The sequence below is a fragment of the Colius striatus genome, chromosome 7 (genome assembly GCF_028858725.1).
Source record: "Colius striatus isolate bColStr4 chromosome 7, bColStr4.1.hap1, whole genome shotgun sequence".
Lineage (NCBI taxonomy): Eukaryota > Metazoa > Chordata > Aves > Coliiformes > Coliidae > Colius > Colius striatus.
The window spans coordinates 20,060,574-20,082,051 of NC_084765.1; the positions used below are offsets into that span (position 1 = coordinate 20,060,574).

General features: G+C 45.4%; 1 protein-coding gene across 1 annotated transcript in view; it reads left to right on the top strand.

Moving 5' to 3' along the window:
- Positions 1-21,478, top strand: part of HCN4 (hyperpolarization activated cyclic nucleotide gated potassium channel 4) — a 111,906-nt gene extending 90,428 nt beyond the window's left edge. The window contains exons 6-8 of the mRNA XM_061999910.1: positions 1,797-2,037; positions 3,885-4,049; positions 19,923-21,478. Of these exons, the coding sequence (XP_061855894.1) occupies positions 1,797-2,037; positions 3,885-4,049; positions 19,923-21,478 (1,962 nt within the window). The remainder of the gene's footprint in view (positions 1-1,796; positions 2,038-3,884; positions 4,050-19,922) is intronic.

Below are 21,478 nucleotides of genomic sequence, written 5' to 3' on the forward strand. Positions count from 1 at the left end.
TCTTAAGCTGTATCTCATGTATTTACATAGAATCATGGAATCTTTGAGGTTGGAAAAGGCTTTTAAAATCAAGTCCAACCACTGGCCTAATGTTGCCAAGCCCACTACTAAGCCATGTCCCTCAGTACCTCTGCTACACAACTTTGCGATACCTCCAGGGACGGTGACTTCACCACCTCCCTGGGCAGCCCATTTCAATGCTTAATAACCCTGTCACTGAAAAAGATATTCTTGATCTCCAGTCTAAACCTACCCTGGTGCAACTTGAGGCTATTTCCTCTTGTCCTATCCCTTGTTACTTGGGAAGAGAGACTGACCCCACATGGCTAAAACCTCCATTCATTCACATAGTTGCAGAGAATGATCGTGCCTCCAGTAAACTTCTCAAGACTAAACACCCCCAACTCCCTCAGCTGCTCTTCTCAAGACTTCTCCAAACTCTTCCCCAGCTCTGGTGCCTGTCTCTGGATATGCTGCAGCACCTCAGTGTCCTTCTTGGAGTGAGGAGCCCAAAACTGAACACAGCACTCAAGGTGTGGCCTCAGCAGTGCCTAGTACAGGGGCATAATGACTGCCCTGGTTCTGCTGGTCACACTATTTAAACATCTATGGACTGTGTAGTCTGTGTCCCGTTCATCAGCTGTTATAGCACGCAGAGTCAGAGGAAGGAGGAGACTTCTAGCAGGGCCTATGTTTTGAAGGAGTTGTTACAGGAAACCCTCTTCCTTGTCTGAAGCCTAACAATGCAGTATATGCCTCCAACATGTTACTCACAAACACTAGAAGTGTCATCCTTCTGTCTTCCTCCCTCTCATATAATGTACCTCCACGGGAGAGAGAAGAGATGAGGATCTACCAGCCATATTTTAAAACTAGTCTCAAAGGGCATCCCTAAGAAGAACCCCAGTGAGGAGGAGACAGATGCTTCCCCAACCCTCTTTCTTCCTTCTCCACCCATCCAGACACTGTTTCCCTGGTTGGCTAGGGAGAGTTTTGCTGAGGTGATTTACTCAGTATCACTTTCTGTCACTCTGAGTCCGAGCTGATGCAGCACAGAGCAGCTCCTGTGCAGTGGAAAGTGGTGCTGTACTCTCTGAGTGACACCATGCCATAGGAGGAGACACAGTCCTTGTCTGCTCTGTGACAGCTGGTCAGCTGAGTTGAGTTTTATTCATCAGAGGCTGATGATACAGCCTAAGACTCAGTGACTGGTGGGTACCTCTCCCTTCCCTCTCTTGACACTGTCCCCATCTGCCCAGGATAATTCTTTCTCGGAGTGCCTGGGCACATTTGGACTTTTAGTATCTCATTGACAAGCAAGGGCAACGGAGAACAAGGGCTACCAAGGTGAGTTATAGCTCTTTCCCAGAGAGGAGCCCTGGGCTTTTTCATACAGCATATTACCAGTGCTATGCATCTCTCTCAGTCCAAGGTCTCCTACAGAAAGAGTTATACTGTGTATATTTAAGAGATTGAGGGGTGTTGTCCCTGCTCAGAGAGAAAGCATATAAATAAATGAAAATGAAAGCAGTGAAACGTGGTGCCAAGCTGTAGGCTTCAGCTATCACTGCTGCATGCTCTAAGCATCCAGAGTCTGCTCCAGTCAGCTCTAGGGGAGCCAGCGTAAGGGAATAGCATTTTTTTCCTCCACTCTGTAATGCACAGATCAAGTGGAGGGTCTTCATAAGTTACTAGATGTTGACTAAACATATATATGTCTGTCTTTTCTGTTCCCTGTCCCATCTTTTCTCCGCCTCCTCTTTCTTTCTCTCTCTTTTGCTTCACGTTGTGGTCAGGAAATCATAAACTTCAACTGCCGGAAGCTGGTTGCCTCCATGCCCCTCTTTGCCAATGCAGATCCCAACTTTGTGACTTCCATGTTGACCAAGTTGCGGTTCGAGGTGTTTCAGCCAGGGGATTACATCATCCGGGAGGGCACCATTGGCAAGAAGATGTATTTCATCCAACACGGGGTGGTCAGCGTCCTCACTAAAGGCAACAAGGAGACCAAGCTGGCAGATGGCTCCTACTTTGGAGGTGCGTGTTAGTTTATCATTTGGATACGGTGATGCCCACTCTTACATTCCTTAACTTGTTCTGGATGCACGAGGATGGCAACACATGGAACCGCTACCCCAGGCACCTCCTACCCCACCCTCCATCTCTGCTCATCTCACCCGTCTTGTAGCATCCCATATAGTAAATTGTGTAATACAAAGTGACTGGGACTCAAGGGTGGTGCAGGAGTCTAGATGATAAACAAAATGGAGAAGGGAAACTTAGTTCATGTAAGTTCATTTCTTTTTGCCCCAAGCAAACTGATAGATCTGTGAAGCTGAGAACCCAAAGCTAAAAAATGGACTATTCTCAATTCTCCAAGCACATTTCTAGTGTTGCCTAATCCTACTGTCTGGCAGCCATCATACAGAGTGCTGTGTAAACAGAGGCAAAATCATAGTCCATGATCCCCTCGGCCTGTGGCTCAGCAAAATGTGATGAAGGTCAGCAGATGGGCATAATGTATTAGCAGCAGAGCTCTGGAAGAGGGAAACTAGCATGAGGTCAGAAAAGAATACTAGACAAGATGTAAGATATTGCTCTTACACAGAGATGCCCCACCCATCAGAGCTCTGCCAGGGACACCACCCACAGCCCAAGTTCTCTAGTAGATCAATGTTTCAGTGCAGGCACTGAGTGTACCACAATTAATGACCTGCTGAGAGTGGGCTGAATGAAACCTGCCTTCCCTTCTGTATGACCTTTTTTCTATTAAAAAATTCCTGTAATGCATTTCCTACACTGTTGTCAGAATCTCAGTTCATGTGAAACAACCTGTCTGCACCTACCTGGAGTAGAAGGATCCTTTAGAATTTGAGTCAGTTGGATTTGAAGTGGCAGGGTTGGAGTCAGGGTACCCTGACTACCAGATGGTTAAAATTCAATCTGATTTGGATTCCATATACACAACTCCTCACACACATAATCTCATAAGCATACTTTCCTTAGGAAAGTAGCCTCATAATGCACTTGTAACCTCGTAGTGCTGCTGTACCAGTGCTTTGGGACAGACCTAGAGTGCATCCTGAGAGTGGTGCTGGTGAATTGACACAGCACAGAGAAGAATTCTGTCAGTCTTTCTGTCACAGTGTCTGCAAGAGCCTGTCTTGACTGCTCAGACTGTATAATCAGTGGAAAAGCAGGACTCAGGAGCTGTGCACTGAGGGGGTCAAGGAGCATCTGTGTCTGAGTCAAGCATTTATGGTACAGTCAAGGGCTTTCTGTTCTGTAACCAACTGAGCATCCTCCTAAGAGTAGATGACTGCAGTGTATATACACAAAGAGTTAGTAACTGTCACTAACTTGGCTTTCTCTGATAATCTGTAAGCTTCTGGCATATCTACAAAAAACCTTGAAGACTTTGAAAAAACAATGTTCCAATGTGAGGATCAAAATTACTAGCAAGTACAAAACTCACAGATCAGCATAGAGCCTTTACTACAAGTCTAGAGGGATAACTGGCATCAATGAGAGCACGGTCTGACCTTCTGCTCCTAGTGCCCATGAGTAGCTGGAGAAAAACAACTTCTCCAGTCTGATATCGTTGATAATCCACCATACGAAAACTTGACTGGCTAATTAAATCAGCAGAGTCCCTGAGGTGCAACTGTGTGTAGCAGCTGCCACAACTGAGCCCTCTTTTTAGCTCTTACTGCATATGCAGAATATCACCACTGTTCATGCTCTCAGCAGGAGAGCAGGTAAGAGTCCAGCTGGAGAAGAGACTGGGTGGCAGCAGGGCTGCCTATTGGTGATAGTGCCATTTCTTGTATTGTAGGAGTGATGGTATCTGTCCTCACCTTCTCAGACTGGGTCTTTCATTCCAGAAATTTGCCTGCTGACCCGTGGACGGCGCACAGCCAGCGTGCGAGCTGATACCTACTGCCGCCTCTACTCGCTCTCAGTGGACAACTTTAACGAGGTGCTGGAAGAGTATCCCATGATGCGGCGAGCTTTTGAAACTGTGGCTCTCGACAGGCTGGACAGAATTGGTAAGTAGAAGTAGAAGTAGATCTCTTTACTGCTCTGGCATCCCCTCTCCAGACTTGGTTCTTCATTCCTTTGCTGCAGTTATGAACTAAAGGAAATCCCAGCCTGTTTCCCCTTGTCTGACTTCAGCTTCTGCAAGCAGCCCCATTCACAACCAGTTACATTCACGTCCTTTGCTCTTTCTCTCTCACACATCCACATTTCCACTGGCTTCTGCTGCCATTTGTTTCCAAGAGGTCTTTTTGAAGAGCCAAGATCTGCAGTCTGAGGTCATCGGGGCCGTACTGGTGAATTCAATAGATTTTGGATTTTAGTTCAGAACATGGAAATACACTATTGATGAAAACCTCCCACAGGCCAAAGTGAACATAATTAACCAAAGATGATTAGTGGACTCTTACAACTCAGAATGACCCATCCCAGCATGCTCTCCTGTCCTTTGGGAGACATAACCTATGCTGCAAATATCCTTGTCTAACTAAAGAAGACCAGAATAACATTCCTTGGTCACAACCAGAGATGTTTAACAGAGAAAGATTAAATGACTTAGGCAAGGTCATGCAAGGAGCCTTTGCAGAGCTGAGGACTGAGCATTTCAGAGTCCCAGGCTAACTTCTTTAGCTTCTTATTATGCATCTCTTGAAACGGAATGCATTTATGCATTTTCATTGCTTTTGAGAATCAAAAAGGTCAGTGCAGGTCTGAGTGCAATGCAGAGGATGAGGAGGATAATGGGGTGAGGGGGGTAGGGAATAATCTGGCATCCCAGCAAGGAGTACAGTGCCTCTGGAGCTTTTCATGCCAGGAACGTTGTATTCTGTGCATCTCATTAACTGCTGCAAACTAGAAAGTGTGACCCCTGAGGAAAAGGTTATGAGCTAAATATGTAGAGTTTGGTAAAGCCCACGCTAATGAGGCCCAAGTGTAAATGGAAATAGTTCCATCACTTGGGCTATTTAAATTAGTCTGTATCAATCACTAAGAAAATGTAATGTCAGGCACAACCAGAGATGGGCCAGCTTGACTTTAGCTCAGATTCTTTAGCTTTAGGTGCTCAGTACTGCTCAGCTTCCTGACCTGATGATCTCTGTGACTGTATATACGGGTGGGCAGAGCATCTCCTGCTTCTTGTCTTTTGCTCTGTGTGTTGCTGCACACCTAACTAAAATTCATGGAAAATTTTGAACCAGCATAAAGAATCTCACATGCTTCTTCCCCTCAGAGAAATTCCCTTCCACAGACAGCTGCAAAATGTCAACATAAGGTCAGAAGGTGACCCAGAGCAACTGGAATAATGGGCCCTTTGGTACAGAGCTCCAACATTGCCATTGCCTCCTTTTGCCATTCAATTGACCTGAGACAACAGGCAGAGACCTGCCACATCCAGAGACTTCAGAGTTGTATATTGGAAATCCTAGTACTCGTCTTACTTCCCTGACAATCACACTTTAGAGCTGCCTGTTTGCTTTACTTTTTTTTTTGTATCCTTTACTACTGCAAAAATAGCTTCTTCGTAACACTTTCCTGTTGTGCCCAACACTCTTTGGTTGGAATTTCCCAAAAGAGCCTAAGGGAGTTATGTACACCCTACTCAAACTGGCAGACACCCTGGAAATCCCTGGCATCATAAATCAGGCACTTCACTTTCTCCTGAATCATGCACTATCCAGAAAGAGCAGTGCAGTAGCTGTGTGACAGCATGGGAGTTTTTAGTGAAGTCAAAATTGCTGCATTTTGCTGAGACTCTCTTTGATAGTAGAGAGATTGTTCCAGAGGATTGAAGCTAAGGAACAGCACTTCATAAAAGCCAGGTATGAACAGAAGCAGGACCATATTTTTCATTGCTATTAGGTTCAGCTCAGGATCTGTACAGAAGATGGAAGCAAATGGGATCCTCTTTCCAAGTCAGTGATGCATTCATTAACTCCCTTCTAGCAGATGACACATGTCCTTGAGAAGGCCATGCCTCACTGAGTACATGTAATGATTCAAAAGGCTCTGTCACTCGTTCAGTACCAGGATAAGATCCATCCAATATTCCCTCTGCGTAGTGAGAAATTGAGAGAAAAATCTCAGCCCTTCTGGTCACAGTGACTGGAGAGATGTTTACAGGATTAGGAAAACATGGTCTAAGGTTGTCTGGGTAGCATGGAGAGGAGAGAAGAACATAAAGCCTCAGCCATTGAAGCAACAGGAGCGGTACTGGTTGACTGGAGGTGTGATGAAGCATTCACTTTGCTGAGCAGATGTGTTTTGAAAACCTGTGGCTAGGCAGAGGGGAGAAGAAGGGCAGATGCAGCCTGGTCTTTGTGCTCCTGTTGCTTCCTGCTGGTAGAAGGGCAGTGCAGCAGCATGGAGGGCACAGCCCTCCAGGGAGCTGGCAGCTCCACTGATCTCTTCGCAAAGATGTGTCCTTTGTTGTTAACAGGAATCGATATTGATGTCCTGCTGGTGCCATCACAGCTGGGGAAAAAGTTTCCCAAGTGTTTTGCACTTGCAGAGCTCTTTAAAGACTGGAAGGGATTACTCTCCATGAGTTGACTAAAGCTGGGATTCTACGAAGTTTTATCTCCCTGCTTAACTTTGCTCTTTGAATAACTCCAGAGTCTAAAAGAACTCCTCAGTCTGCAGAATATCGTGTGCCTGACTCTCCACAGGTTCAGAATCTGAAGACTAGGACTCAAGGAAATTAGGCTGGTCACCAATTAATGATCGTTTTATCACTGATCAGACCTTCTTCTTGTAGTCGACCAAGCTGTAACATTTTTGTAGTATCTTTATGCTGAAATGATTTATTTCTCCAGTGAGTAATTCTTTGTCTGACAAGCATTTGTGTATTGTCCCTGGTTATGTAAGTCACGTCATTCTGTTCCTGACTGACTCTGAAACTGGCTTTCAGTGATTACTGAAGCTTAAAATTAGATTTTCACAAGTGTTTGCACTTGTAAAACACAATCACTTAAATGTTCATTGAGAGTAAATACAATATGGGTTGTGAATATTGTAAATTCAAAATCCACCGATGCACTCAGAAGATATTGGGGAACAATTTTTTTCCATTGTTCATTGTGCTGTAAAAATTACTATAAGTGTCTGTCATGAGGTTACTTACCGTCCATATCAAGGTCACTGGTGAGAGTCGAGAGCGTAGTTAAAGCCAGAGGAAGTTCTGTTTTCATTTCCATCAGGAATCTTTCACCAAGTTGGAAATACATACATCTTGAATGCCAGTGTTTTGACTGGCAAAAATTAACCCAGGATTAAAACTGCCTGGCATTTCCTTCAGGCATTGCAGAGGCTCAAAAAGCAAAGAAAAGCTCAGACAACACACCACCAATCTCTACATATAATTACATAGTATGATGGCAGTACAAAAGTGTCTGATCAAGATATTACAGTCAAAGCATTGTCATATAAACAAGCCATAAAAAATATCTGTTCCCACATTTTTTGACTGGGCACCATATTTGTCAGCTTGTTATCCCACTTCTGCAATTTAGTTCCTGCTGGGTTTGCAACCTTGCTTGTCCAGGTCATGACTAACATGCTTGGGATCTGTGGTCTCAAAGGAAGGGCTGGTCTGCATTGGGCTAGTTAAAATGTGAGTGAGAAGAGCTGGAACCTGTGCCAAGCTCTGCCACAGATTCCCTGTTTGTCCTTGTTGTGCCTTTGCTTTGTGCCTCTGTTCCTCATCTCTTCTATAGGAAAATAGTGCTAACAAAAGTGGACCTTAGTCTCTGAATGTTTCTTAACTGCCTTCTCCCTGTGGTAGGTGCTGTGCAAGATCGTGTGAATAAATGAAACAGACCAAAATATGTATAAATAAAACAATATGTACTCAACATAAATTTTATGCCGTATCCACATTGAAATCCTAAATTTGTTTACCATACAGAGGTGAGTAACCCCCAAAGAGTTGCCAATGTGAGAAGGACAAGCAGATTCGGTAATGAATTGCTGGAGAGAGTCCAGCACAGGGCTACCAAGATGATGAGGGGAGTAGAGCATCAAAACATCAAGAAAAGTGTGTCCAGCAGGTCAAGGGAGGCTCTTCTCCCCCTCTGCTCTGCCCTGATGAGGCCATATCCAGAGCACCACATCCAGTTCTGGACTCCCCAGCTCAAGAAAGACAGAGAACTGCTGGAGAGAGCCCAGTAGAGGGCTACCAAGAAAATCAAGGGATTGGAACATCTCTCTTATGAGGAAAGACTGTGAGACTTGGGGCTCTTTAGCCTAGAAAAGACTGAGAGGGGACCTCATCAACATTTATAAACACCTAAAGAGTGGGTGTCAAGAGGATGGTGCCAGTCTTTTTTTCTGCGGTGCCCAGTGACAGGACAAGGGGCAATGGGCACAGGACAAGGGATAATGGGCACAGGACAAGGGGTAATGGGCACAGGCTGGAACACAGGAAGTTCTGCTGGAACAGGAGGAGAAACCTCTTTGCTGTTCAGGTGAGGGAGCCCTGCACAGGCTGCCCAGAGAGGTTGTGGAGTCTCTGGAGACATTCCTGTGCAACCTGATGGATGTAAACCTGCTTTGGCATGGAATTGGGCTGGATGATCTCCAGAGGACTCTTCCAACCCCCACCATTCTGGGATTCTGTGATAAGGAGACATACATATTTGTATATATATGTTCTTATTTGTGGCTGCTGGTAAAGGCACAGGTGATGTAAGTATAGAAGTTCCTGTGGAGCAGGTATACAATGCTAGAAAGTGTGTGTGTGTGTGTGTGTGTGTGTGTGTGTTCTTTTGGAAGAAAGCTTTATTTCAAAATCACATAGAGCTCTGCCCAGCCCTTAAAGGAGATGGAATCTCCTAGTACTGAGGCAGTGAAAGTATCTGTGGCTGATGAGAGAGAACACCAGGTTCTCCTGTGTGGTTTCTCCTCTTGTTACCTGAATAACCCACAAACAGAACTGCTTGTGAGGAATCAAATTTCAAGTACAATTATGTTTATTCCTCTGACCTGAAATCCACTGCCATCATTTCCAGCACTCCGGTGTGGAGATCTGAATCTGACTTTTACAGTCAGCAGAGAGAAAAAGGCATATAGTGTGTTTCTCCTTCTGAGGTGCCTATCTAAAATGGCTCAGGTAGGTCAGCCTCTGGAAATGCTGTTTAGCACAGATAGGCAGGGTGGGAGCTTGGACTTAGGCAGTTTCTTTTTATTTGGAAGTGAAGGCCCAGACTCAGAGTATTTACTCTTTAGCCTAAGGAAAGGTACCAGCAACTCCTCAGCCATGAGTGAATGCAAATTACTTCAGCTTAAGGTGATCTGGCAGCCCTGTTCCCCTGAATATGAAGTGCCATGTCTTATGCAACCCTAGAAGGAAAGTAAGGCCAAAGACACCCAGCAGGAGTGACAGCAGGGGGTGGTGACAGGATCTCAGGACACCTGTCTCTGACCTCGTAAATGACCTTATTCACATCAGTTTATCCCAATCCATGTCTACCTTGCAAGGTGCAGGTTTTCTGGGAAGTTTGGTCTCCTAGGTAGCAGTCACTGGTCCTACAAACAAGTATCTGGCTAACTTGGAGACATAAAGCAAAAGGGAGAGAGTTGGAAGAGTTGTAGAGAATGCAATATATTTGTGCCTCGTGTCCATAGGTCCCCCAAGTTACTGGATTTCTGTTATATTTAGAAAGCGACATCCACAGCTTTTTTTTATCTGCATCAAAACAAAACACCTATTCAGGTAACATTTTACCATTCCAACACCATTAAAAAGAATTTTCAACTGTGTCTATAATTACATGAATTAAATTACATTTAATTACCTGCTTACCAACTATATCTCTAGTCTCAGGGGACATTTCCTGACTTGAAGGCAGTCTTGTAGCTATCTGCAACCAGACCACACTGCAAAGCACATGACTGACAGAAAAACAATCCCAGAATGTCCAGAGTCTTGCAGAAACTGTCCCTGTCACCACTGTCAGCTCCAGGAGGGTGCTGAGGATTGAGTGCAGGAGCTTTGGCTCCAGACAAAGGCGCTTTTGCCACTTGAGGAGAAGGCAGCTCTTTGGCTTCAGTCCCCATCAAGAAGTAACAGCCAGGACACCATGCTTCAGGCAGCACAGGGATTCACAATCTCTCCAGACATACACAGTTCTTATACCCCTTCATGGATATTCACAAGTAACTTTCTGTAGGTAGCTCTATATATTCCATTTGGGTTTTTTTGGCAAAGCTCTCTATGATGGTCATTAATGTGTAGAGTGCAAGGGAAGAGCTTAATTTATTCCATTTTTTTTAACTGTCATGAGATTCATCAGATAACATTATTTACCACTGATCATTTGACCTAAAGCAGTTTGGGCTAGTTAAAGGTTGTGTTCTGTTAGAAGAGATGCCATATGTATTGGGAGATATCTGTTCGGTTTATGAGAGAGGAGATCAGTGGCAGACCTGAGCTGTACAAGGAGAGAAGACCTTGGAAAGACAGAGAATTGTCCATTTTAAATTTTGGAACTCATTATTGTTTGTTAAGATAGTAATAAGAAAATAGATTAATCTAGGCTCCAAATACAGTGGACTCTACGCTGATGACACTGATTTTCCTTTTCATCTAGTATTTGACTGTCTTGCAATAAACTCCCTCTGTACAGGTGTAACTCTGCATGAGCTTCTAGAGGACAGGGCATGGGAGGAGATGTTGTCCTACTTTAAATGTACCACCAGAGTTCAAGGGATACAGCTTTAGCAAGAGAGAAGTGAAACAGCAGCGCACAAGTCGGAGCTGCCTTGTACGTACTGCAGTGTAGGAGCACGTGAGCAGTTCCTCAGGAGCTGCACACCCAGCCTGTAATGTCAGGACGCAGGCAGACTCTCCGGGAAGTTCATCTAAATTAGTTTCTAGAGCAGCTCTGTTAACTGTGCTGAACTCTTCTGTGGATGCTCTTAGAGTGGGTCCAGCTGGCTTGGCTTTGCTTCCAAGAGCAATTTCAATTCTGAGCAGAAATCTTTACGTGACAGTTAACACAGTTCAATGTGGATTAACCTACATTTGAGAGAAAGTCAGTCTTGAAGAGGAAAAGAGCAGATACATTGGAAGTTAGGGATTATTTTGAAATCCCCGTTCCAGCTAATTTTTTTGTATCCACAGGCTCTTAAGACACTTCCAAGAGCTGGTACAGTGAGACCTTCCAACCAGTATAGTCCCACTGCAGAAGAGTTCCCTCAGGGCACAGAAACAGCTGTGTCAGTTATTGAGTAAGGCCAGACTTTGTTTGCCTGCAGTTGCCAGTTGCTGTATTACCCCTCAGGGGAAGATGGCAGTCAACTGAACTACCACAGGAGACCAGCCCAGGACACAAGCATGAATAACAAGAAGCAAACCTGAATACCTGAAGCAAACAAGCAGAAGGAAGCAGCCCCACTTTGACAGCAGTTCAGGGCATAGGCCAGCTTAATAAAGTGAGATTATTTCAAATACATGCAAATTCGGAAAGCAATTTAGTGACCTGAATTCTTAAACTCCACCCAGTTGGCTTAGAACTGAAAAGACACGTGATCAGAAAGTCGCAGCTAATATCCCCTGTGTGTGTGCAGAATTTTAACAACCGAGCGCTAATTCTGGTTACATAATAGAAGAATTATTGTTGAGTGCTGGCTCCTTCTATGAAATCACCTAAGTCATTCTCCCTGTTCTTTTGTGCACTGTCTACAGTGGAGGGAAGTCTGACTTGGCAATTCTTTATTAAGGGACCAACATATGTTTGCTTAGTTTCCATAATTTTACATACACTGCTTCACTGTGAAGCAGCAGTAGCTTTGCTATGAACATCTTCTATGCTCTAAATATCTTCTTTTCCCGCCCCCCTGGATTTATTGTTGCAGTGAGAAAAACAGGAAGTTTTTGGAACCCAGAGCACTCCATGGATGATATTTACTTTTGTCTGACCATGGGAAAAAAATCATATTGCATTAGGAGCTGTACAAAGACCAAAAAGTTCAACTGTGCCGTGGAGATCTTTTAGTCATAAGTCCTTTAACCAACTGTACTCCTGTTGCTCCATTAGCTACACTGTCCCTCAATCCTGCTCGGGATCACATCCAGCCCAGCCACACAGTTCTCCTTCTGTAAGATTCTCTCACACCACTTGCCCTGCAGAAACCCAAGACGGTTCTGTTTCCTCTGTAGAAAAGTACAGATGGGGCCTTGAACTCCCTCAGAGTAAGCAAGGGCAGGGAGTTTGTGCCTGAAGTGGTTGCAGATGGCTCCTATGCCATCTCCACGGCATCTCAGTACATTTGTACAGTGGTTTGGGGTTTAGGACAGTTGCTCAGGTAGGTTGTTTGTCTTAGTAACTTGGACTCTGCTCATTACTTTAATTTTTGTGGGACAAACAACATAGAAGGAAAAACTCTGTATGTACAACTCAGTGTCTCTGTGGTTAGATTGAAGGGGTCACGGGAGTCTCTTTTCCTCTCTCCTTATGAAGCTTCTCAATGGCTTATCAAGAAGGCAGGACACCACTGTGGTTCACTGAGTGTAGCTGTGAGCTGCAGAACATCACCTCAGTTAGGGTTACCCAGGGCCAAACCAATCAATCAACCTTGTGGTCCTCTGATTGCTGTCTCTGCTCTCCTTTAGAGGCAGGTGCTGTGGCTGTAAATCCAGAGCAGGAAAAATGAATTTGAAACTGAAACAATTTCAGAAATAAGATGAGGAGAAAGTATAATACCAGAACCTAATCAACACTTGTAAACACCCAAAGGGTAGGTCTTAAGATGATGGGACCAGTCTTTTTTTCTGTGGTGCCCAATGACAGGGGGTAATGGACAGAACAGAAAAGGTTCCACTGGAACACAAGGAATAACTTCTCTGGTGTTTAGATGAGTGAGCCCTGGCACAGGCTGCCCGGATAGGTTGTGGAATCTCCTTCTCTGGAGGTTTCCAAATGCACTTGGACACATTCTTGTATGATCTGATCAAGGTGAACCTGCTTTAGCAAGGGATTGGACTGGATGATATTTAGAGGTCCCTTCCCAGTTCCCATCATTCTGGGATTCTGTGTGATTCTGTGAACCTCTGGTCCAAGTAAATTTGCTCCTCCTGCCTTGTTCAGCTCTTGGCTTATGTTTCATGTATGGCCTTAGACCTGCCAGGAAAGTGTCTTTGTCCCACCAGGACTCTGTTGGTCCATTTGGTGCTGGTCAGAAGGAGGATTTTCTCCAGAAGCAAGTAGTAAGACTTGTATTGGTGTGTGGAAACATGTAAATGATGAAATTAATTAGAATAGTGGAACTGATTAATTTTTCAGTTTGATAACCAATTACAATTTTGAAAAAAATATTTTGAGAAATTACTCTCCCCTTCACTAACTGAAATAACATTTTCAGCAACTTTTTTAAGTGTTCTGGATCAGAAATTTGAGACTTTCTTGGCAAAACAGAAAATAAAAAAGATGATCTAACAAAACAGTTGATCCATTGAAATTGTGCTCAAAAACCAGTAAAGTGTAATGAGTTTTCAAAGGAAAACTGAAATGCTCTATTTTTAAAACCAAATTAAAAAAAACTATCCCAAGGTTTTTGTTGGAGCTATTTTCTCAATTTGACACAAATTTAAAGAGCTTTGATTGAACCATTTCCCAGTAAATAGTATTCATATTTGGAAAATATTCTCTACTTAATCCTCTGCCAAAGAACCAGAGTCTGCTTTTTCATTGCTTTCTGTGCTTTCAAGAGCTCTGTTTATGAAGAAATCAGTCCCCTCGATTCATCTGTGCAGCTCTGATTAACACTGCCATGAGTTCTCATTTGAATCGAGGGCAGGGTATTCAGTTGGAATTGGAAATTGCAGGCTATTCAAGCACAGACAAGCAAATCAGAAGCCAAAGGCAGGTGACATGGAATTAAAAGAGTGAGATGAGGTGTAATGATGGAAAGACAGAGAAGTTGTTTTTTGGAAAGCTTCACTGCCTACATCTGCGGCTTCTCCTTCCTCTGCCCTAGCCATCCCTCCTCAGCCCAGTTTTGCTACAGTCTGTTAGCAGGAAAGTCAATGTGGTGAGGTGTTTTCTTTGCCTGTCTGCTCTGAACTCAGCATGCCATCTCCATCCACAGCCTGACCTTGCAGTTGTGCAAGACAGCTACATGTTCCCCATGCTGGGATTTGTACCTTCAACTCCAGACAATGATTACAAACCTGCAGTTTGAGTCCTTCTTTAACTCAAGTGTGCTGGCCAGATTCTCTCTTACCTGCCGATTTTATTTGGATGGACTGTTCCTCCTCTCCAAGCTCAGAGCAGTTGGGATCTCAGTTTCTGTTTAAGCAGCTCTTTGTGAGCTGATTTGTTTGTGGATGCCTATGTGGTTCTTGTAGGTGCCAGATGGAAGTTACTCTGTGTGTGCGTGTACAGCGTGACCCTCTGTGCCATTCACTCCCTTTCACTATGTGCTCATGGTAAAGATGCTCTGAATTTAACTGGTGACATTCCTGCTCTGTTGTGCCTGACCACATGGCCGGTCGGTGGAACCAGGATCGGTCTGGTTTGGGAATGTCTGGTCCTGGCCATTCTTATCAAGAAGACTTCACTGTCTTGGTGGAGGAAAAGGAGTATAACCCATCAACTGTCATGTCTGGGTCTTCAGTCTTTCTCTCTGCTGCAACTTAGTCTCTAAGTTGAGTTTGAGAAGAAGCAGAGAGAAAATGCTCAAAAGGCTAAAGGCTAAAAGAGCTGCTCTGAAGAGCAAAAAGCTCATCCTAAAGAGTAAAAGTCTAAAACGACTAAAAGGACTCAAAGAACAAAAAGGCCCATCTCCCTCTATTTGGGGATTTTGTATCGCCCCCGAGGGGTGATGTTTAACATGGTTTGAGTGGAGAGTTGAGGAACACGGTCACGCATGTTTGGCATGTACCTCTTTCAGCTCATTACCACATTCAGGGTTGTTAACTTTAATATTAATTTTACAGTTAATGAGTCAAAAGTCTCACTCCCAGCACTGTGACCTTGCTGAAACTCTTTTGGAGTTTTATGTCTGCTTGATCCTGTGATTTATAGCCAAAAAGGATCATCTGGCCACCACAGGGCTTCTTTCCCCACTACTCCCATCTTGCAGGCCTTGCCTCCTGGGTGTGCACAAGAGAGAAGTGGGCACTGGTACTTTTAACCTTTTGTGTGTGTTTCACACACCTACACAGGCACTTCCAGTGCAGACAAGCTCTCCAGCCCTGTGGTGACAGTAGCAGCCTAGAACACTGTTGCCTTTATAACTGTGTCCTTCCAGGGCTGGTATCTTTCTCAGAGACAAGAAAAGCAAGGCCAGTTTATATGCCTTACTGGTTTTTTTTGGAGGGAGTGATTAGCAGTGGATAAACCACAAAAGCATTAGGCCTCTCATACCACTACCCACAACAGACATCCAGATGCACCAGTTGCAGATCCAGAATCCAAACTCTGCTGGAGTTTGGTGGTTTGGTTTTACGGTGCGGTTCAGCTCACTGTGGATTGCAAGCTTTACCCCTTCCAATTACAGAGCACTATTGCATAGCACTTTGTTGCTAGAGCTGCACCTCCTTTTTTATAAAAAGCTAAACATTTTATTTTAAAAAGTACAGTAAAGAAAAAACCCTTGGTGTGTTCTTCCAACGCTTAACTACCATTAGAGTTAGATTGCTCTTTTTTTTTAACGAGTTTGTCTGAAATCACAATGTCTCATGGATCCTTCTGGAACTGAAGGGAATGACTTTTAGCAGCATTTTTCATCTGTGTAGTTCCCTATGAATCAGTCTCAAACTACTTCTTCTCTGAAAGAAGCTGAGGACATTGCACTTGCCCACTGATGGTTTTCAACCCTGATTCTTGTGGATATATTTTGCATTTTGTCATGCTTTTCAGCTGAACACTAGAACTAAAATGTTGAATCATAGAATTATTTAGTTTGGAAAACACCTTTAAGATTACTGAGTTCAACCATTAACCCAACACAGTGTCCTCATGTATGCCTTCCTTGCATTATATGTGACAGCAACTATTATTGCCCGTGTACTTTTCAATTCCCTCCTTATTTGTGTAATAATTGTTCCACCTGATTCTGGTGGTAGATTTGGAACTCAACTAGTTATATTCAAGACTCTACTATTTCAGAGTTACTTTTTTGGACACCAGGATACCAGTTACCCTGTTCACAGTGTCATTCATGTTCTTTGCTACTGCATGTTTGATTCTTCACTTGGCTAGAGTAAGAGACATGTTCTTAAGCTCTTACCGTTTTATCTGTTCCAGATGTAAAAGGTACATCATACACTAAAAACCCAGACAACAGTCTGGATGTCAGCTGTGCACAGAGATGTACTGACATCTGAACATCTGACATCTGTAGGATTGAATGGAAATTCCTCTGGAATCTCACCAGGAACTACTTCCAACATAGCAGTTGATTCTTAAGCATTCCTTCTGGGAAACTATCAACTGACCAGTTTAAACTAGAATGCTGTATGTAAGAATTAAATATCATACTGTGGTCTTAGTTGATAACCTCAACTTCTGAGTTTTCTTGAAAGCTGTGGTTTCATGAGCTTAACAGATGAACACCTGTTTGCAGGAAACTTAACTGACATGAGCTATGCTGCCAGCCTTTAATTCTTAAAGCACAATATGATTTAGGGGTTAAAATACAGAACATGGGGAACATGGTTTAGTGTTGGGCTTGCCAGTGTCAGGTTAGTGACTGAACTCAATAATCTTAAAGGTCTTTTCCAACTGAAATGATTCTATGGTTAAAAAGAGGCCCTTTCACATCCAGGCCCCTGTTCCATACCTGCTGCTCTCTCCTGCACTGTAAATCCATGGCAATGGTTAAGATGGGGTCCCTTTCCTGTGTAGGAACTAGAGGCAATCAGACAGGAACCGGCAGAAATGACATTTGAATCTGAGCAGAGGTTTGCTAGTGGGTGCAGGGCCTGAGGATACATTTGGACCAAGAGGAAGATTAATACAGCTTTTGATCTGATCCAAATTGGCTGGTGCATCTTCTAGAGGTGGCCCTTCTACATTCACCCTCTGAGCTTCAGCTACAAAATGAGCTGCATAGAGACATGCAACCAGAGGGCTGGGTGTGCACCTGCATGCACACAGACACCCACACACACGGACCTTACTAGGCTGAACCTTTCTGAGCCAAACAGCTTCAGAAAACAAAAGTAAAAAGAAAGCCCACGGGCAGGTACTGTCATTAATTCAAACTGTCACATTACCAGAACAGAGGGCCCTGAAAAAAGCAAGAACAGCAATTAAATCCACACTAATTTTGTAAAAAAAAATCATTCAAATCAGCATATACTAACTCCTTATAAATCAGCACTGGCATATTTACCCATTTGCATGGTGTTCTGAGAACGGAGGTAGGGCAGCTGTTGCTCAGAGAGCCTGTCCATGTCAGAAATCCTCTCCTTTGAGAGGATTTGCACTCTGGTGAAAGGGCATCACTGTCAGCATCTTATCCCCCTGCACTGAATGGGTCTGTCCTTCAGTCCCGGAGAGCACATCCCTCCAGTGTCAGATGCACTCTCAGACCAGACATCTGGTCTAAGACTCATCATCCTGCTTTTTCCAGCCCACTGAAAAGGCAAAGCATTGAGTTGATGTCTTGCTACAGGCTAAGAAGCCCATCTGTAACATGACATTTCCTTAAAGCTGGGGTTAGAAAGGCATTGCCAAGTAAGGGTCGCTGCAGCATGTCTAAGATCTCTTACCTGGGACAGATGAGCTTTTCCAGCACGTGAAGTCCTTCCATCCCTGATTCATAGAGAAATTTCCTTTCAACTACACCATTAAACCATGTATTTGACACCAGTGAACAAGTTGCATGAAACAGGTGAGAAAAAGTTGAGACTGAAGACTCGGGAGACTTCACTGGACTTATATTTTTGAGGTTTTTCTTTGCACACATAAAAAAGTTGCAGCCTTTGTATTTACACTCCTTTTCAGATTATGAGAGGCAAAATGAGAGTCTTCCATATTCATAAACTTTGCTACCAGTCTGTCATGCTTATCAAAAGTGGCTTTACTGTCTAACAAAGAACAGATGTCCTGTTGGGCACATTTATATTGAATACTCGATCATACCACAGAACTAGAAAATGCAATGTTTGTGTCCTGGTTTTGTCTGGGATAGAGTTAACTTTCTTCCTAGTAGCTGCTACAGGGCTGTATTTTGTGTTTACACTGAAGAGAATGTTGATAACACGGGGATGTTATTGCTGAGCAGTGCTTGCACAGCATCAAGGCTGTTTCTGCTTCTCTGCTTCTCACCCTGCCCCGCCAGTGAGTGGACTGGATGTGAGAGGGGACTGATGTGTGCACAAGAAACTGGGAGGGAACATGTCCAGGACAGCTGACCTGAACTAGTGTCCTGGTTTAGGCCCATCAGGGAAACAAAGACCACGATTAGCCTCAAGTACCCAAGTGGCTGAGAATTGCTCAAGGGCAGGGAGAGCTTAATTGCCACTTAAGGTTCAGGACAAAACAGGCCACTCGGTTTGGGGAAGAAAACAGAGAAACAATTTAATGCAACGTCAACTAAAACATACCCCCAAAAACCCAAAACATAACCAAAATGAAACAACACAGAGTAATACATCAATGAAGAGTCCAACCAGCCTTTTTAAGAACACCTTCTTGCCACACCTCCCCTCTTCCCGGGCTCAGAGCCCTGATCCCGTTTTTACCTTGTCCCCCCCTTGAACGGTTCGGGGGGGCAGGCAGTGGGGGTTTCAGTCAGTCTGTTCCCGATAGCTTCTGCCGTTTGTCCCTCCTCGGGACGGGTGAACTCCACACCAGTCCTCCCTGCAAGTCCGTGGGGTGACTCACACGCATGGCAGCCCTGCACGGGCTGCTCCGACGCGCACCCATTCCAAAGGCTGCAGCTCCTCTCTGCCTCTCGTGTGGGGCTGCTCTGCGGCGTGCAGGCTCTCCAACACAGCCTGGGCCATGGCCGTCTCCCCACACAGTCCCTCGCCCGTCCGGGCTCACTCACATGGAGCTGCTGGTGGCTCTCAGTCCTGCCACGGATCTCCATAGATTTCAGGGGCACAGCTTGCATTCTCGCCACGGCTTGCAGAAGGGTCTCTGGTCTACTGCTTCTCCTTCCTTCCTCCTTCTCAGGCTGAAGGGTCCGCGTGGTCGCCTCCATCTTGTATCACTCTTACACCTTCTGCCTGGCATTCCAATTCCCGTCCCTAAATAGTGATGGCAGAGCCGCCAGATTGGCCCAGCCGGGCCAGAGGTGGGTCTGAACCCAGGAGCCGGGGGAGGGTCCGCAAACTCTTTACCGGGTCTTCACTGCAACCCACTCCCCCTGTTACTAAGCCAAAAGCTGCTCCTTGCTAAACCAGAACAACTAGCCAAAGGGCTGTTCCATGCCACAGGGCTTCGTGCCCGCTATATAAACTGTGGGGAGTTTGCCATGAGAGGCAGATCACCGCTGGGGCATCTCTCAGCAGGGGCTGAGCAACTGTATTGGACATTGCTTGTCTTTTTGGGAGAGTTTGTTTCTCTTAGTTACTATTATTATACTTCATTCTTCATACTCATATATTCTTTTATCTAAAAGAACTAGTTATTATACTTGTTCTTATCTTAATCCATAATTTTTGGTTTCCTTTTCCGCTTCCCCTCCCCATCCTTTGGGAGGTGTGGGAAGCGAGAGTGAGTGAGAGAGTGGCCATGTGGAGCTTCATTGCTGACAGGGCTTGAACCACAACAATCTATCCTCTTGTTGCTGGAGGACAGAGTCTGTACACAGCTCCCATAATGACATTGGAGTGGAGACAGTGTCAGCAGTTCGGGGAAAGTCTTTGAGGAAGCCTCTCATGCTTTGACATATCAGAATGACTCTTCCTCTCTTCACTTTCTCTACAGGAAAGAAAAATTCCATTCTGCTGCATAAAGTCCAACATGACCTCAATTCAGGTGTTTTCAATTACCAAGAAAATGAGATCATCCAGCAGATTGTGCAGCACGACAGAGAGATGGCACACTGTGCTCACAACGTTCAGGCCACTGCTGCTGCTGCATCCACCCCCACTCCTGTTATCTGGACTCCGCTAATCCAGGCACCCCTGCAAGCTGCCGCAGCCACCACTTCTGTGGCCATCGCTCTGACGCACCACCCGCGACTCCCAACAGCCATCTTCCGTCCACCTGTGTCCGTCCTGGGATCCTTAGGACAGCAATCCAACCAGACTCCAAGACAGCTGAAGAGGCTCCAGTCTCTAATCCCGTCAGCTGGCCCATCTGCTGTTGGCTCTCCCTCCAGTACTCCGTCCCAGCTGCACACACCAGGGGCAGAAACTTCATCATCCTCTTCCTTCCACATCCAGCAACTTGCAGGGTTCTCGGCTGCCACGGGCTTAGGCCAGTTCCAGGTGGGATCCCCTCCAGGTGGCTCAAGCCAGCCGGGTTTAAGCAGTGCATCCTCAGCGGGACTGAGCCACCTCCAGCACGCACCGTCCGGGTCCCCTGTGGGTACAGCGCAGCCCACGCAGCAGCCGCAGCCGCAACAGCCAGTCCTTCCCAGCAGTGGATTTGGGCACTTCCAGCAAGCCACAACTAGCTCCCCATCAACATCACTCACCCAGCTTTCACCAAACTCGCCCCCTGGTCTTCTCAACCAGTTCCAGCCCACCACAAGACCACTGCAGGCGGAACAGTTACAGCAGCTCTCGAGCAGTGGGACTTTGGGGGGAATGAATCACTTCCAACCGCCTCCTTCTTCCAGCTCTCCATCCTCCAGCCTAAGCCAACTGGCACAGGCCTCTGGTGGGCCGTCCTCAGGCCTGTGCCAAACACATCCAAGTGCATTAGGATCTTTAACTGGAACAATAGCCCAGCTCCACCAAGAGCTGCCACCTTTTGCCTCCATGTCTCCACCACAACAGTCTGGTATCACCTCTCCCTGTTACACCCCTTCTGGCCTTAGTCCTCCTAGTCAGAGCCCAGTGGCAGCAAGAACTTTTCAATGTGGCCCTTCTGGGGCCTCAGGCTCTCACGGATCTCTTCTCCTGCCTCAGACCGCCAGCCCTCCTACACAGGTCCTGCAGCCCAAGACCACGCCGCCTGTGCCCCCAGGACGTCTCAGCCAGGACATCAAGTTGATTTCTGCTTCCCAGCCATCTTTGCCCCAAGAGCTGGCTCAGACACTGAGCCAAAGTTCTCCTCATTCCTCTAGAGAATCTGTTTCCAGCTTCTCTCCTTTTCCCGGCGGAGGGACTGGACTTCTTGGGAAGCCTTGTAGCTCAATTCCTGGGCGTGTGACTTTACCACGTCAGATGTCCTCAGGTTCTTTACCACATCCGCTGGTGTTTGGGGCCAGTGCTGCAGGCACTGCTTCTCTGACTGCTGGTGGACGGAAAGAATCCATAGTGCTCACAGGGGATCTGGAAGCTGTCAGATCCAAACTGCCCTCCAATTTGTGA